We start from the raw sequence: 18,244 nt of genomic DNA, 5'->3' as shown, positions 1-18,244 counted from the left end.
AGAAGTTGTCAGTTTTGATTTAGAGATGGACATGAGGCCATTCAGGCTAATACAACAAAGGAATAAATTATTGTCACGGATGACTTTGTGGAGCATCTTCATGTAAGTGCTCATTTACTTGTTTAATTGTCTCAATGTTTCCGTCATCTCTACTCTAGCCGTTTAGTTTCAAACACATCTCTTGGCATCCTGTTCTCCGTGCGACCTTTGTTGGTGCGTGCGCAGAATCCAAACACTGAAAGAAACCAGACATACACACGGCAAGATTAATTTGAATGATTGACAAGCAACCAAGCTCTGTTAATCAAGTTATGCTTACTCTGATTAGGACCTTAATGTGAGTAAGATAACCTGGTTAAGGTGTTTACATGAGAGTTGCAATAATGTGCGTATTGCATTAGTCTGGTTATAATTGAATTATTGGTGTGCATGTAAATGCTCTTTCTCTCTCTCCTTGGCTCATTTCCAGAGCTCGGCCTCAGTATTTTATGTGAGAGGAAATCTCTGCGAGTACTGTAGGTCTCCGCTGATCAGAGGAGAGGTGAGACATGAGCATGTGTGCAGCAGTTCATATGAAAGCCACCTGGCTCTCTCCGGCTCTGTGATTTATGCCTTTGATAACAACAACCCAGAGATGCTTTCAACAACAACAAAGTAGCGCTGAAGGATGACAACAATAGGACACTTGTCAGTCTGGAGATGAAAAGATGTCTTGCTAGGTGGCTGTCTTCTCTGTAACTCTGATAAATATTTTTTCTCTTTTTGTTTTGTTTATTTGTCTCTATGTGTTTCTCTATACCTTATCAAAGGTTATTGATGAAGCAAAATGTGAAGTGGAGTCAGTTTTCCATCTCTGACAGAATGCGTCCCTCACCCTGTGAGGAGACGGCAGTGTGCTTCACTGCCTCCGCTATGACTTATCAACAGACTTATTTCCGCTGGCTTGTCCTTCTTTATGTCACACAGTGACAGGAAAAAACATGCGCCTCTTGTATGATATCTTATATTTTGCTTACATTATTGACACTGAATGTGCTCAGACCGCTCTGTGATTCATCTTTGTAAGAAAAAAAAAAGACATGAACTGTTACAAGTATGTAAAACCACAGTCAAATAACAAATGTAATTTTAAATGATTAAGGATTATGAATAATTTACAAAATTCAAATGATACAAATTAAAAAATAGCATAGTAGTTTGATTCTTTTTAAGAAAACAGACAATATATTTATGTATATATTTTTAAATCAGTCTTCTTTTTGGTTTCGGTTTATCAGTTAACAAATATAGCTATCCTTTTTTAATGTGGGATAGATAAAGTACAATGTGGCTGTTAAGGTTTTACAAGTATTTTCAGTGTACCAAATCTATTTAAGATAGTCTGTAATATAGATTACATTTTGGACATTACAAGCAAAAACTTTAAAGAAAAAGCTTAAAAAATGATGCTTCATTTCAAATTAAACTAACACAATGTCATTTGCCCTAGTGCTGTACAAAAATAAAATGCAACTTAGACCATCTAATCAATATTTAAATGTTAAATAATATTGTTTTTTCAAAATAAATGCTTCTTTCAGCTATTTTTGTTTTAATTTGTCCTTGTTATACTCCTCATTTTAATTTATTATTAAAAAAGATTTTATTTTACCATCATAATGTTTCTGTATTTACTTAATGCCGGAGATTTCGAGTATGATATGATGATATGATCTTTTTTCTTGACACTCAACAGAATTCCTATCAAATAAATTGGACTCAACTGTTCTGGCCGCGCGTCTACCTGTATTTGTCGGTATCGTTGTCCGTTCCTCTCTTTGTCTTCCTTTCCTATTGATGTGTCTGCTGGTCTTCATCTGTCTCACTCGTCACTCCTCTTTGCTGCTCATCTGTCTCACTCCTTCTATCTGCCCCCAAAACCGACGGTAGCCGCAGGCTGAAAGGCTTGTTCACCAGCCTCTCTCCCAAGCCAAGCTGCTGTGTTAAGCAGCTTAGCATGAAAACTCTGCTAGCCAGAGAGCTAACCCTTGTTAGGAGCACTCCAATCCTAACTATTATTAAACTATCAGTGCTTTTGTGAATTTGGTCAAATATCATACTAAAATCTTTGTAAACAAAATGATACACAACATTGACACTCGCTTAATTTACACCCTTTGAGATCCCTGTTTTGTTCTGTTTGGCGGCACCTGTGGTGATGAGCGGTAATTGCGACTTGTGTTTCTGGCCCAAACAGTGTTGCCTGTGTGATGTCACTCCGTTGGCGGTTGAAGGGCAAGTTGAGGAGGGAGCCTGTTGTGTTCGCTCTGCCTGCCCTCTGTGGCAGAACAGCCACTGCTGGGTGAAGGCAAACGCGTCAGTAATAACTGTGCGCCACTTGTGATTTTTCCAGAGAACGTCGCTGTGGACGCTCAGCTCGTTCAGTGTGTAATTCCGCAAATCCAATGGCTTTGATCAGTGGGTCGCAGGCTTAATTACTTTTGTGTTACTTCATTCGACGATAGATAATGACTTTACAGACATTTATTACAATGAAAATTGTATTGATTATTACTTTACTGATATTTCTAGGTCCTACTCGTTTTCATTTTCACTGAGCTATTAAACATTTTGGACCCATATGGCCTCCATAGAAATCTGCACCGTCCCTGTGCTCCTCGTGTGCATTAGACAGTTGACAGTCTTCTTATAGCAGAAATGAGGGGAGTGCTCTGTGACTGATGGAGCTCCTTTGTCAATGACAGGGGAGCCGCTGCTGGCAGTTTTGGGCCAAAGAACAGTACAGATTACATTAACATCAGTCAAGCTGTTGTCAGACTAGTAGGACATAAATAGGACCTTATTGATGCATAATGCAACAACTTTTCATCATGACGTTTTCTGAGTAATAGGATCAGAAAGTGAAGTCTGGTTGGAGAGGCCGTATGCCAGAAAAGATGTGCAGAGGTAGAACAGGAATAGTGCGTTGGGAGAAAGGTCGGAGGTAATTTTGCAGGTTTTCTTTGCACTAGTTAATATCAAGTTAAAATAATCAAAAAAAAAGTACAGATAGGTTATAATGTCTGGGTCAGTCCTAGTCAACTGGCCTTTTGTAAATAAAACGATGCAATGCAACCGCAAAATAAATCTGTGGTAGTAGCTCTAGTTATGATAGGGGCTAAAATCAATTTGAACGACCTCACTGCCTTTCTGAATATCATATTGCTGTTCAAGTGCTTTGACAGTTCTGTAATAGAGTAAACAAAGCTTTTGACCCAGTCTGGCACAAGCAAAGAATCCCAGGAATCCTTGACACAAAAATTGCACTGTGCTGTTTGATCACGACTGACACTGCCCCTGCTGCGCCTCTCCTCCTACTTCAGTACAGTCAGGTTCACAGAGACTCATAAAATACAGGTGCCGGTAGGGAAAAAGAGCCAGTATGCACACAAGAAAAAAGCCACTTTGCAGGCGTAAAGAACCCGCATGTGTTGAAAACAGAGCCTCGTGTGTTCTCGAGCCACGTTTTGCTCCTTCAGCAGAGAAGTGATAGCATGAATTTGACTCGGCATTCTGTTTGGCAAGTTAGCTGGAAGTTTATTTTAGGTGGATACTGTTTACAGGGTGACAGTTCAGGCAGCAGTGTTAGTGGATATTCGTAAACAGGATGAGGAAAACAAATGTCAGAGCTGTAAATGCAGAGACTACAGTTAAAGCCGGAGGTCAAAGCATTCTTACTTGGAGTAGTCTCTGTAGAAATTTGAGCAGCAGTTCTTGTTGTGAATATGAATATTTTAATGAAATCTTTCTGTTGATAAAATGTAATTCTTTTGCTCGGAGAGACGCCGTCTGAAATTTTCGAGAGTCCTCATCACTCTTTAGGTCTAATCTTTCTTCCTCTCTGCGTGCACTCCTGAGGAAGGCTGAATTTCTGTGCTACAGGCTGGAGGAGCGAAAGCTGAGGACAGTTCCCCGGAGTCCGGACACCAAGGCCCCCGGGCCTCCACAGCTCATAAACAGATGTGTCCTTGTCCCCAGCCAAGCGCGGCCACTCAAGTGGCAAAGCAGGGGCCCAATAATTGTGAAGAATTGAAAGCTAAATATTGGCTTTATCTCCTCGGTAATAAAAGGGCCATGAAATTGATTTAATGCTGCAGCGCTTCTCTTGGGTGGCTTCTTACAGCGTGAGCACAAAACAATGAGCAGCAGCCATCTATTAATTAACCCACCTAATCCTGCAAAGTTAATCTCTCACCACAACTTTGCCCGCAACTAACTTCCAAGCCAGTGGGTCTATTGGGGGTGTCATGACAATGGCAGTGAGGGGAAGATAGATTCAGCACTTAGGAAAAATGAAAAAAAAAAAAAAAAAAAAGAGCAAGGCGAAAAGAGGTGGAGAGGGGAGCTGGATGAAACACCGTTCCGCACAGCAACCGTGGGGGAGACGCTGGAAGTGGAAAGTCAGGGGTGCGTGGCCATCATTAGCATAGTATCAGAGTTGATTTGTGTTTTTTGGTGAAAAGAGGCGGAGAATATCATTTGAGGTGCTGAAATCTGCTCGTGTTGAGGCGCGGCTGCAGCAGCGTAAGCGACGGTTGATTTCAGTTGCCTTTTTGCCGGCTTTTGTGTGTTCTTTCTCTCCTGTCACCCCCCCCCCCCCCCCCCCACCACCACCACCACCCCCCAAGTCTCTTATTCTCTCCTGAGCTGTTAGTTATCTGGGGGAAAAGTGGCATTTCTTTCTCTTCTTCACCTGCCTGCCAGTCGCAGCGTGATGGCACCTCACACCCGACGTGCGCATTCATGGTCATATTGTGTGGACAGAGTTTTGAATTACCTCCTTCTCAGCCGTCTGATGAAAAGCTATGTGTTTTTCTCTTTGGCTGCGGCTCATCTGACCCTGCCCTCTCACCCTCCCCCCTCCTCCTCCTCTTCCTCCCTCCGTCTCATCAGTCTTTTGTGCGAGACCCTCTTCGTGGAATAGCGGTACAAGGCTGGCACGGAAAAATAGGTCACTCACTGATGCTCCTCTCACCTCCACAGCATTCAGAAAAAAATAATCCTCCGAGGTGTCCTGTGCCATTTTGTAATGTCTAAACCACAGTGTCCCAAATATGGCCAAAACATAGAAGAAACATATTCAGCTGGAGAGAAAAAAATTAAAATAAAAAAAAAACTCCAGTTGAGGGAATTTGGAGATTTTATTTTGGGGGGGATTTTTTTTTTTTTTTTTTTTTTGCTAGTGAGGAAAGCATTTCCTGTGGAGATCATTTTAGGAGGCTGATTAGGCGTAGACGGTGTTGAGCCTAGAGTGAGGAATCTCATCACCACTACTAATGACATGCCATTCCTATGCTGAGAGAAGAGCCTGAGCCCTGGGCATCAACTAGCCTCTGTCAGCCACCTCTAGCTACTGTGTTCATTAAGGCCAACAATGTAATTACAATTCACAGATACTGTGTTGGCTTAATTACAGTCTGATTATTAGGCTGATATTTGTAGGAATAATCAGACCCTTAAAAAGTGGATTTATATTTGCATGGAATTAAGGCCTTTAGTCATAAACCGACAATTTGGACAGATTTATGAATGCGTATACACACATCCTTTAAAGCTTCATAAAAAAATCTTAGCGCTGGAGTACTATAAATGTTTACATAAGAAGAAACAAACACAAGAGACTTGTTCAGTTCTGGTATAAACTCGCAGATGGAAATCTCTTCTGAGTGACAAATCATCCAACAGATGCCTCCATCTGATTGTGGGAATTCTTTTTTCTTTTTTTTTTGTCTACTATTTATATCTTACACCTGAACATCCCGACAATATATATATATATATTATATTATATGGAATGCATTACATTGGACTATTCTGATTCCATAGAAACTCAGTAATTGGGAGCACTCCCAAACAAAATGCAGAGATAGTCCCTGGAGGTAGGGTTATTATATTACGCCCGTGTCTGTGCCGCTCAGAAGTGGCTATAATCTTTCATCCCAAGCATGTGACACAAACACCCCCAGAGCCAAATTCTTTCACTAATATAATCAGGGACTTAGTGAATTGCAAACCCACCCAAAGTCAGTTTATTCACAGTTTTATACTGTAAAGGAACCAACATTTGCACCTTTTCAGTCCGTTATAGAAATATACTGTAAAAAAAAAAAAAAACACGGTTTAAAATAATAAAATAATAAATAATAATTTGTATATATACATATATATATATACATATATATATGTATATATACATTTTTTGCATCAAAGCGTTGCCACTAGAATCTGAGCCATTGAAAAGCTTCTCATATTTCAACATATTCTCCGGGTTATATTTTACAGAGGTGAAGTATGTATATTTTTGCTGAGTTAATCAGTCAGTTAGCATTTGTTTGAAACATCTGAACTTTCTCCTCCAAATACTCAGTGAGTTGCTCCCGGCTGTAGCTCTGTCTCTGTGTGTGGATCAGTTGGTCTGCAGGGTTTTGTATATCGCAGTTGGTTTTGTAGGCGTCTGCTGATAGATGTCGCCCCGACATACTGTAAAGCCCCCGCCTCTGACTGCTTTAGTTTTATAGCAGCGCAGCTCAGCGCCGGTATCTACATTCTCCTGTAGCTCTGGGAAGAACTCATCCATGTGCAGGCAGTGATGTGTGTGTGTATATGTGTGTATGTGCCTGCAGGCTTCCCAGCGACAGCATATGGACCGGTGGCGGCAGCGGCAGTAGCAGCAGCGCGTGGCTCAGGTAGGGGGGCCCGTGGAAGAGGCGGCTACTTGGCGTACCCACAGAGCACAGGGCCAGGTAAACGCTCTGTCCATGTTCTGTGTGGCTGCTGCTCTCTTCAACTTCTCCTGCTCTGCTTCTCCCCATAGACATAGTCCCCCGATCCCCCGACACATTCGGCAACATTTTCAGTTTAGTGTAGTGACATGTAGTTTAGACACAGCAGAGATTTCACCCAAGGTCTCTTTTTCTAATGTAATTGTAGCTTCCTTAAAGGCCTAATCTGCCCATGTAGGAACGTTTATCAACATATCGCAGCCCTACTGGACCCCCACAACTTCAGCCACAACTAAACCCTTATGCCAAAGGTTCCCATGTAATTAGGACAGTTTATTAAAAAGGGCTGATTGGATCCAGGCAGAGTTAGATAAATTATAACGTAAAAATCTTCTCTACAAGGACGTTTGCGGTACAAAAACTTGAATAAAATGGGGATCTGTGGTCTGAAACATCTGTACTTGAAGCTTTTGAGGGTTCCTGACATTAAACAGATAGAAAATTGGCCAATCAGATCATAACACTGATGCAAGAATCTAAATGTAGCTGACAGCAGTTCAAGGAGTCTTTCCTTGATGTCTCCTTGCATCAGAAATCCCTTTAGATACTACTTTTTTTTTTTTTTTAAATGAACGTGGATAAATGATCTGTAGAATTAAGTAGTCTAAATATTTAAATGAATATTCAGTGCTTTGCCAGATCAAAAATGATTTTATTGTCATTTTATATGTATTTTATAGTCTTTTAAAAATAGTGAGTAGTAGTCGTGTTGTCTTCTTTTCTTTACTCACATATTCACTTCTATCTGAAATGACCTCAACATTTAGTCAAAGCAGCCTGAACCTTAAACACCTTTCTAATCCAATTTAAACACATTCTGTTGTTGATGTGTACATAAATATAGATGTTTAAAAATTCAAAGATTAGTCAGTGCCTCTGCAGTCGTACACACACTCTAGTAAAGCCTACTGACAGTCGTACACATCCTGTTGACACACACAGACAAATTTCTGCTAAGAGATTTGTACCAAAAAACAGGATGCAAGTTTCTTTCTGCCTTAAACAGCATTGATCAAGTTGTCGGCTTCATTTAGACATCCTGCTTTTTCCACCCTTACAACTGTAGATCATTCAATAGCTGTCAATAAGAGCTCCCCTGACTGAACACACAGCCTCTACAGGCTTCAGGGGAGAGTGTCTTTCCCAAACAGACATGCGATTAGAAGCTTGTCGGAGAAAATGTGTTTTAATTGTAGCTCAGATGTCGTCGTTTTTGTGCAGCGGCTCACAGTTATAAAGTCGGGAGGCAGTTGATTAACGTCATGTGATGGGAAACGCACATACAGGCAGCTACAGTACGAGCGAGTGCAGCGTGTGCATACTACATGCATGTACTGACAAACAAATTCAGCCACTTGCCCTCATTTGAACTTAATTCAAATCAACAGAGGGAACACTGGGAGCCAATCAGATGCGCTTTCTCGCACAACGGGCTTTTTTTGATTTTGCATTTTCAAAACAAACAATTTGCCCAACAATTGCAAACGAACATCACCAAGAAGCAGGAATGTTGATTTGGGGTTAGCAGCAGCCAGGAAACAAGAGACGTGATGGCAGCCATTATGTACAGTTTAATTCTGACAGCTGCAAATGGAAGGGAGACAAGTAAATGATTATGAACAGGGGCTGAGGGGAGGGGTGTTAGAGAGGAATACAGTGACATCATGGGCCTGTTTCAGAGCGCTTAAACAGCCATGACGCAGTTTAAAGAGAATATCGCTCCATGCTTCGTCAGTATAGGGCAGAATCTCTCTGGAAAGCAAAAACATTACAACAATAACAGCAACAAAATCTGGCATATGGTTCTACTTATTTATTTATTTACTGTCCTTTTCTCTGGAGAAAAGCTTCAACAACGTATCCTGACGATGTCACAAGTCCGAGTTCTCTGTCTCGTGATTTTTGTTCTGTGTCACAAACAATTTATTAATGACTTGTCCAGCGTTGAGAGACGATGCTAATAACACACCGCATGGATTAAGACATTGAGCGTCTTCCTTTCTATAACAGACACAGACCAAACAGAGGACACAGATTGTTTAGGTCTGACCTTCCTCTCTGCGTATCGTCTGGGGACGTTGTTGCGTCTCCGTCCCATCTCACGGTTTAATTTGCAGCATACTCGGCCTGATGTCGGCTCGGGAATAGCAATCCTGCTGGTTTGTTTTTTGTTTGTTTTTATTGCTAAATTCTCTAATTTTAGGGCAGACGAGGATTTATTTTTTTTTTCCTAAAAAGAAAAAAAAAAATCCTCATGTATGACGTAAGTGTGGATTCTTTGTGCTTTGACTCCACCTACAGTTTCCATAGAGCACCACATATTGTATGGATGAGGGGTGGTGGGATGTCACCTAAATAGGAAACCACAGAATTTAAGTAAAAAAACAAAACAACCACATTTATAGAAATCACTGTGCAAAATATTAATGTCCAGCTTTATGCATAAGACGTTGCCTTGGTGTGCACAGTGGGGCTTGTTTGTAGGTTGTCAGCGATACACGCACAGAGGGTGTTGTGAGAATGTGGAAGACATTTTCCATCACTGACAGAGGGCACTTTCAGCCTCCTCCCAATGCTCAGCAGACAAAATGACAGCATGCTGACTTCCCTGTCTATGACAGGCCGCTACTGATGACAAGGTGTATTTTGGACTTCTCGATTGTGGCCTTGCCTCTCGCTGAAAACTGACACAGCTATAGTTGTGTACAAACCGAGAAAAGTTACTCAAGAAGTAGCCCAGGAAACATTTTCCTTTGAGCTTCTAGGACAGATCTCGTTGCTTATTTTTACTGCTTCTATTACTGTCTAATCGAGCTCTATGTATATAGTACGCCAGCCAGTGCTGCTTTTCTTGTCTATTTCAAGGCAGGAAAAACAAAACACTTTGTTAATGGTTGCTGCCCAAACATGTTTTATTTAGTCTAAGACGGTGTCAGTCCAGATACTTTTTGCTAAAGTTGTCCTCCAGTTGGTAGCCAGAGGTATTCTGCTGCCCTGATCTCCACTAGGTAGCATGTTTCGCCTCTAAAGGGCGAGAACAAGGGCTCGTCTCAGGGCATGTTTGTGGGGAACGTTTGAGCGACTGTAGCTCCAGGCGAGAAGTAGATCAGAGAGATCTGGCTACTGCACAGAGTTCTACCATTGCCTGGAGGTAGAGAGGTGCTCACCCCGACTCGGCTTTGTAGGCCGCTACCGTGGGTTTGAACCTGGTTTTGCGCTATGACAGGGTGCTACTGGAGGTCACTAGACGCATAATATCAGTTGAAGGGGCTGAACATCTGCATAGTGAGGACAGTGAGGAGGAAACTACTAATCTGGGGGATGGCTAATGCATGCACCGGGACCCGGGCTGCAGTTTGGACGAGTATGCTCCACCTCTGCTGTTAATATGGAGGATAAACCTGCACCGATGAGCCACTGTTGAGATTAACAGTCACATTATTCAGGAACTGATATTAGACATTAATGTCAACAATAACTTTGTTGTTGATACTGAAACATAATTCTGAAGACTTTAAATTCATGTCCAGTTAAGGAAACAGATTAAGAAGAGCATTCATTGCCTTCTTGTTTTTATAAAAGATGGTCAGTTATCATCCTGTTTTCCTCGTTTTAAAGTGGATTTACCTGGAGTCTCCTGTGCGCCAGCATTGTCAGATAAAACTGAGGAAATGCAAGTGATGCAGATGGTTCTGACAGTCCAGGGAACTTCATAGGTCCCAGTCTACTCTGGTTGAGTGTTTTCCTGAGTCCCTCTGAGCTTCCTGACAAGCACAAATGTCAGTCTCAGATCTCGGCTTTACCTGCAGTGTACACAAGCCACATTCAGCTGCATTTACAGGCCTGGCTACTTGCTATGTACAGTATGTCCGACTCGACTCAGGTGCTCCGAACTGCAATAGAGTTGGCAGCGGTCAGTGCTGTGCATAAATTGGACTGCAGAGGTGCCTCTGCCGGTTTTATTGGGAGTCACGATAAGCTTCACATCATTTAAAACCCATTTCTCCCCTCAGTTACCGTAGCTGCTGCTCTTTGTTCTATTTCACTCATCTCACTTCTCCTTCCACTTCTTTTTTTTTTTTCCTTCACCGATGAAAACAGGGAAACTCGTGTGACAGACATTTCCAAATTAAGATTATCATCAGTTTCCTCCCCAACAAGCTCTGTGATCTTCAGCAGTGCCCAAGAGGAGACTGTGCACAGGGCTTAATCAGTCTGGCTCTTAGTGAGCTCGGGTCCATTTGTCCCAGATGCTAATCTGCAGAGCTCAGCTCTGAGGCCAGAAGCACTTTACATGTTTTTGGTGCAAAATAACATGAGCAGGCATGCCAAGCCCATCCTGCTTGTTTTTTTTTTTTTTGTTTGTTTGTTTTTTTGTCTAAAGCCCAGGGAAAGATTTGACACATCGGGGAGGGCAAAGTGTCCCTTTGCACCTCCACCACAAAGCGGAGGCTCTCACAGCTGTTGGGAGCAGATGCTCGGAGGTTACAGGCACAGGCCTTCAGGGACATCACCACTCTGCCCTCCAGGGGCTGCATACATAACACACTCTCCAAAGAAAACTTAGTGAGGGCTTAATGCGAGGAAGATATTTTGTCCTCAGTCCTGTGAATTCACTTATTAAATACAGTCTGCGTGTTGGATGCGTCCTAATAAGTGCAGACATTTATTTTTACGGATTACATTACTTGTTTTTAAATACATAGAGAGTTTCCTGTATAGCTATCTAGAAATAGCTTTCAATCTACCTTTCTAAACTAACAAGATTTGACAATCTGTTAACGTACCACATCTGAGTACGCATTGTTGAAAGACATAATTCCTCTTTCAGTTATATTCCCCGCTCTGTATCTAAATGACCATTAGATGTAGCCAGTATCATGCTCAGATTTCACTCGTATGGGTCTTAGATTTCTTCAGACCACTTAAGCCTGACCAGACATGTTTGAAAAAATGTGTTCCGGCAAAAGGCCAGGGCTGTCAGCTCCGAGCCCGCTCACGAAACGATAATCTGTGCCGACTGTCGATAACTGAGTGCCCTTTCTCAGTCCCAACTAGACCAGATCCCTCACAGGTTAAAATCTGCATTAAAATCATTTAGTGTAGCCTGTGTGGGCTTCCCTGCAGCAAATTAGTAGGAGCTGATTTTCTACACTGTTGCACATTATTTTACCCATGATTCAGTGTTCCCATCCCCTCTTCCTGCTGTACCTTTCCACAATCATTCCCCAAACCAAACTAAATCAGTGGCTCTGTTGAGTTTGTCCATGACTGGGAAGAACGGCAAGAAAAGGGACAATCAGGCATAAAAATGGAAAGTAAAGAAAACAGAGGCCTGAGTATGGGTGAGTAAATGCAAGAAGAAATCATCTGTTAAAATTCATTAGCCAAGCTTCTCTGAACACAAAATGACAAGACATTAAATATGTATTATTTATGAAATGTCTGTGCTCTCTGAAAAGGGTGTCTAGTGCTGTTAATTACTCAGCCATTCATTCAGAAAAGATTATTTCAAATGGAAAGTGAAAGCAAGGCTAGACAGCAAAAGAGCTGTTAGTTTCTTTCACGCTATTTTTAAATGACATTGGTGAAAATGGAAAAGCTAATTATGGTAGCTCTGAAATTCAAAGCTAATTTGAGAAGCAGCATGTCAGGTTTATTGACATCTTCTGTGGAGTGATGTGGTTTGATGGCCACCGAGGAATCTCGCTGGGAGAAGGAGGAGCGGCTGCATGAAAAAAAATCCCTATTTGCAGAAATGAAAATAACTTTCGGTGATTGATTTTTATATTCCCCAATTCCCAGGATTTGTTGACTGGATAAATAACAGGTATATTCATGTATATTCAAAGACTCTTATAGATGAAAAGTCAATATTTTGTTGATGACCAGAATTCAAAGTAAAGACCTTTTAACTCGCTTTAGCAAACCCTCAAAATTACAGAAGCTTGTTTTGAGAACATTCAAAGGTTCTAGTTTTTTTTTTATTTTGATGGTACGGCTACTCTTTGGTCAAAATTTGCATCGCAAATTGTGTTTGTGTTACTTCACTTTCTAAGGAGTTTCAAATAAGGTTAATCACAAACTTGGTACAGGCCACTGGCAAAAAATATTTTTCACCTCTTTGGAGCAGCTATATTTTATCATCAACATGATTAGTTTTATTTTCCCAACTAGTGAGGAAAAATATAGAAATACTTTCAAGGTTTGTGATTCCTCCTTAAAGGCAGTCACCTGGCAAAGTGGGAACGAGAACAGGGCATTTATCCACTTAAAGAGAGCCACCCCGATGATGTCAGTAACAGATGACTGCGAGACACTCCCCTCTCCATCGCCTCACAGCCGGCTTTGGTCACTGAGGGCAGGAGGGAAAGAGGGTGGGGGCAGGGGAGATAATTATCAGTATAAATGAAGCCCTGCGAACGATTCGCACTGCTGGGTCCCCTGATCTAGTCTCCAAGGCAACCTCAACACGCTCATTTGTTTTGTAGATGAGTAATTACATCCAATTAGTGGCCAGTGGAAAAAAGGAGTCCAAGAAAGGCCCATTGTTCTGGATAGATTGTGTGAATATTAATAGTGGGACGGTCTGAGGCACAGTGATATGATCGGTGATACTAATGCAGCTGTGGGCACACTCTGCCCTGTCTCATCCTGCATAACAGATCAGATAGCCACTGATGAAAATATATGGCTCTGAGAATGTGTGCCTGCATGTTTGTGTCTGAGTCAGACTCTCGTCCAGCTGCCTGTGTGGCAAACCAGAGGCCCAGTTTCTTACCTGAGCCGCCCGCACCTGGAGACGGAGAAGCGTCATGCATGGGGACAATGTCTCAATTTTGTATTATCTGGACAAATGTGATATGAAATCTAGGAGGATCTCTTGATAGAACATCTGCAGGAAAATGACTTGCAATACATGGAGTACTTTTTATTGTATGTCACCAACACCTACCCGATGGAAGTCTGGTGTTTATTGTCCTTCAGAATTGGTTATTATTGCTTTTATGAGTTTATATGAACCAGGCAGACATTGTATAGATTCTTTCTGGATCCAGCTGGATTTTCAACCCAATGTGGTTGTTGTAGTTTTTGAATCATCCCAAATGTCTTAGACATTGGTATTGGAGGTTTTGGTCAGTTTTGTTGCAGTTTAAACTTTCAACAGACCATTTCGACATATTTCTGCCGTCAAAAGATCCCGTTTCAAACTGTACTGAGCTTCTTGTAATATTAATGGATGGATTCTGCCTATAACTCTAGGCTAGTTATCTGTTGTGGCACAGGGTAAAACTAAACTTTGTTGCCAAACAAATCGTTTTGTCTGCATTTCGAAGCAATCTGCGACTTGAATTGAACAAAGTTTTTGTGAACACTGCTGAGGACACGTTGCTGAGGTCTTGTTTGAATAAACTTTATTGGAATTTGTCAAGGGGCAGAAGCAGCCTTGTTTACATTCAGTTTGAGCTCCATGTGGTGTTTGAACAATTGATCTGTACTCTGGGAGGAAAAAAGTTTTGACTTCTGGCTGAGCAGGAAGTTAAGAGACAGAAGATTCCCAGGTTAATGTGGTTCAGTTACTTTCTTTGACAGCTTTATCACAGATATAAATACGGTATCGTCCCGTCCCTGAAGCTACACTTACTTCTTTTGTTTGCTGCTGTCAATACTTTTTCAGTTTTATCCATAACACCCATAGTTTAATGTAAGTTTTGTCTAAATATCAATAATAATAGTCACCAGTCTACAGTTTGAAAATCAGACATCTCATGAATGCACGTCTTCTAAACCCTCCTATAATAGTGCAGTTTCCCTTTTACCAAGATGACGTTTATTACAACATGGTTCATTTTGTGTCAGTTTTATATTGTATGACAGTGAATTTTAAGACGTGTTGAATCATAGTGCACTAATAACACAGTTTAGTTCCAGTCTGTTCTAAAAACAGGTGATGTATCTGGAATTAGCTTCCTTATGAATTCCCAATAACTCGGATTGTGCTATTGTCAAATGTTTTTTTCCCCCATTATAATTATTCCATTGATCCAGTTTTCCTCATTAGCAAGGCCAATCAATTTCCAGTGACATTTGTCTAAGTGAAGTAAATGGAATGATTGCTTCTTGAGCTTTGTTCAATGTGTCAGGCATTATGTGACGTACGTGGGAAGCCTGCCCTATTTGGAGCCTATAATTTGATGAGTGGGCAGACAGCCCACAAGTGGTGAGATCAGAGTGCTAAAAAGCATTGGCGGGGAGAAACATGGCTGGTGCTTACATTCCATTTGGCAGAAGTGGACTGTCTCACTCTGAATGGGAAGAGGTGAAGTGGCTTTGAATGGCTATTCGCTCCAGGACCCAAATAAAAAAAAATAACACAAACACACAACAGGGGAAACCCAGCATGGAGAAGCCAGTGTCACCAATCGCAGTCCCTCCTGAGTAGATTAACTCTCTTATCAAAGAGGTGTGAGAAGGAGCAGTTTCTTTTAATTGCACTCTTTATATGAGCAGCTTGTCTCAGATTAAGAGAACAAGCAATAAATGTCAGCACGACTTATTGCTGAATGACATTTTCTAAACTGTTGATAATCCACCATCTGTGTCAAAAGAAAGAATCATTGGAAGAGGCCAATCTGAGACGTGCGCGGAGTACTTAGCGCACTCGAGAACGCTTATCATCAATAAACACAAATGTCTCTGGATCTCATTCACATAAAAACCTTATCAGTTTTTATTGGTCGAAAAAAAAAGAGGCTTTAAATTAATTATTGATTGGTGCGCTTTGTGTTTCTTTTCATTTAAATGACAAAAGCTTCCTTCAGGTACGTCCACCAGGAATTGTGGCTTTGAAATGAGAAATGTATTGACCTGCTGTTTTTTTTGTTTTTTTTTTATGATTCTCTAGTTTTATCTCACTTTCTTAATGATTGCAAGCAAACATCATGGGGGCCAGTCAATTATTTATTGTCTTTGGTCTAGTCGAGTCAAGTGGATGAATAAGAGAAAAGTGATTTTTTTTTTTTTTTTTTTTTTTTTTTTTTTTTTTAAATTGCAGCCTTCCAGGAAGTGATTGCATGTATCCATGATTGTAGTGTGTACGACGCAGCTGAACGTTTCAAACATGGACCGTATGCCAGGGGGGCCTTGCCACATGGCAGGAGCTGCTGGGGAGGGAGGGCAGGGAGGGCCAATTAAAGCAGACAAAACGCACGGATGCAACCTTTAAAAAAAAAAAACAATGGTGTGACACAACACCAAGCTATGCTCGGCAATCTGGACATTGACTTTGACAATGAAACAAGTTTGATTTCCACAATGATGGAGTCCCCCTCCCCTCCCCCTCCCCACCCTATACTGTATCTCCCAGGCCTCCCCGATTATGGGTTTTACTCTGCGCCCAGTGACCAGAGGGGGGGGCCCTGCTCCTTTGCTGACTATGGCTCCCTGGGGCCCCAAGCGGCTCAGATGCTGCACAGTGAGCATGCCACCTCCGCCTGCAACTCCCCCCTCCAGCACCTACACAGCCCGGATCAATTTAAGAACCCAGGTTTGTATAAGAGCATCTATCTCATTCACCTTTTTTGGACTTTTTTAGTTTGATTCATGACATTATTTCATGCAGATGATCTAATCTTTATTTATTTATTTATGTTCAAATATATTTTCTCTTACTTTTGTTAAGGAAAGAAAAACAATTCCCCCTTTGGAAAAAAAAAAAAAAACATCTTGCTGACAAATTGCATGTTCTTCCTCCTTTTTTTCAATCTTTTATGTAGATTTTTGTTTTGTTTCTTTGTGAAGTTCTGTTCCAGCCCCTGCTTGCACATAAGGGGCCGACACACACAGAATGTAATCCTTCATTTGCATGTGAACAAAATAACTACTGATGATGTCGGAGAGTACACTCACCTCTTTACCTGAGCTCAGGTTTATGTGGATTTTGAACAGCAAAGGAGAGCGTTAAGTGTGGGAGTGAATGCCTTTTTTTTTTTCTTTTTTTTTAAGTCAAGCCCTTTAAGTATTCCAAGTCTAAGAATGATTGCTGGTATTATTATTATTAGTGTGTGAAATTGGTAGAAATGCTGTACGATGCCGAACACTTAAAAGACAACATTTTTGCATAATTCAGCCATTACTCTGCCAGACATTTTCATCCTCTGTGCTTTTTCTAATGTTTTCTATCTTATGTAATCATGGTTCAGAAAAACTAGGGGTGAGATTCCACTGACAAGTAAAATATACTGCACATTTTGATTTCAATCACAGCAAGCAGTGCATAAAAGATATTATAAAGTCATTCTGTTTCTTTGAGAGCAAACAGTCTTTAGAATAAGCAAACTTTTTTGAAGTTTATATCATTTTTCATTCTGATAAATACATGCTTGCGATCCTGTTTGCACTGACATGTCCTTTTAAGTAGCTTTAACTGCAGAAAGTCTGATGAAAGTAGAAAGTAGATGTGTGTTGGTGTAGGTGACCTAAACACAGCTCACCGTGTCTCCATTTCAACGTAAAAGTAGAAAAAAAAACAATGAAAAGAGAAGAGGTTGTCCTGTCACTCTTTTAGACTAATAAAGTGAGTGCATACATACATACATACAGATGGGGCCAGCTCTCCACGTATTGGTAAAAGTGTTGGACTGCTGCTCCAGGCAGATGTTGGCATTTCCTACTGGCTGTCTGTGCAAATTTCAGCAGCAAAAAAAAAGGAAGCGCAGACCAGCCTTCTAAACACAAGCACACAGATGTAACTTACTGGAGTTCTGCAGGGTTTCTTGTAGGCCTTTGACACAACACTTGTGCAAGGGAGGCAGCACTGCAAACACCATACTGTGTTCCTCCAGTGCATCTGTTAGGCAGTATGAAGTGCTTTATTTTGATACACAGCTGTATGGCAGAGGGACAACCATTTATGTCTTGCTATTGTAATGCTATTGTCTGCTGATTTTGAAGCCCAGTTGTTTGCTCATTTAGGTGACTTAAGAGTAGAGAGGGTTTTGTGTCACCTTAGCAGCAGCTACTGTTGCAGTGAGACGATGTGTGCGTGTCTCCTGAAGTATTCTTTGGGTGTTGCTTGGTTGTTAAAGCACAGGCTTGTCTCACCTGAGAGGACACGTTTGAATCCTGAGAGTCAACGCGGCTTGATTGCTTTGTAACACGATGTACGTGCGTGTTGTTTGCGGAATAGGCTTTTATATTTGCAGCCAACCCTGACCCCAATTATATTAAATTCAGAAACAATGATGCCATTTATTTGGTTGGTTCAAGTAAATAAACCAAATACGAATGATTTTCCGGAAATATAATAGATTTTTTTTTTTTTTTACTTTTTAGATTAGGTTTCTGAACAGGAAGTCAGCTCAGAGTCAGTCCACAGATGAAGATTGTGCTGCACAGGTTCACGACAGGGAGAATAGCAGTGT

At 41.2% G+C, this 18,244-nt stretch overlaps 1 protein-coding gene across 12 annotated transcripts in view; it reads left to right on the top strand.

The window, feature by feature from the left end:
- Positions 1-18,244, top strand: part of msi2b (musashi RNA-binding protein 2b) — a 242,859-nt gene that overhangs the window by 212,060 nt on the left and 12,555 nt on the right. For 4 of the 12 annotated variants that reach the window (XM_069146795.1, XM_069146791.1, XM_069146794.1 and 1 more), the window contains exons 11-12: positions 6,663-6,782; positions 16,189-16,368. The exons of 1 other annotated variant lie outside the window; for it this stretch is intronic. In XM_069146795.1, coding sequence (XP_069002896.1) covers positions 6,663-6,782; positions 16,189-16,368 — 300 coding nt within the window. The remainder of the gene's footprint in view (positions 1-6,662; positions 6,783-16,188; positions 16,369-18,244) is intronic. 7 more of the 12 variants (XM_069146796.1, XM_069146797.1, XM_069146799.1 and 4 more) reach the window with 4 other exon arrangements.

The sequence above is a fragment of the Embiotoca jacksoni genome, unplaced genomic scaffold (genome assembly GCF_022577435.1).
Source record: "Embiotoca jacksoni isolate LCO1_2020_lvr unplaced genomic scaffold, fEmbJac1.0.p SCAF_13, whole genome shotgun sequence".
Lineage (NCBI taxonomy): Eukaryota > Metazoa > Chordata > Actinopteri > Embiotocidae > Embiotoca > Embiotoca jacksoni.
Note: the sequence above shows the minus strand (reverse complement) of the source record. Positions and strands in the feature narration are given on the sequence as shown.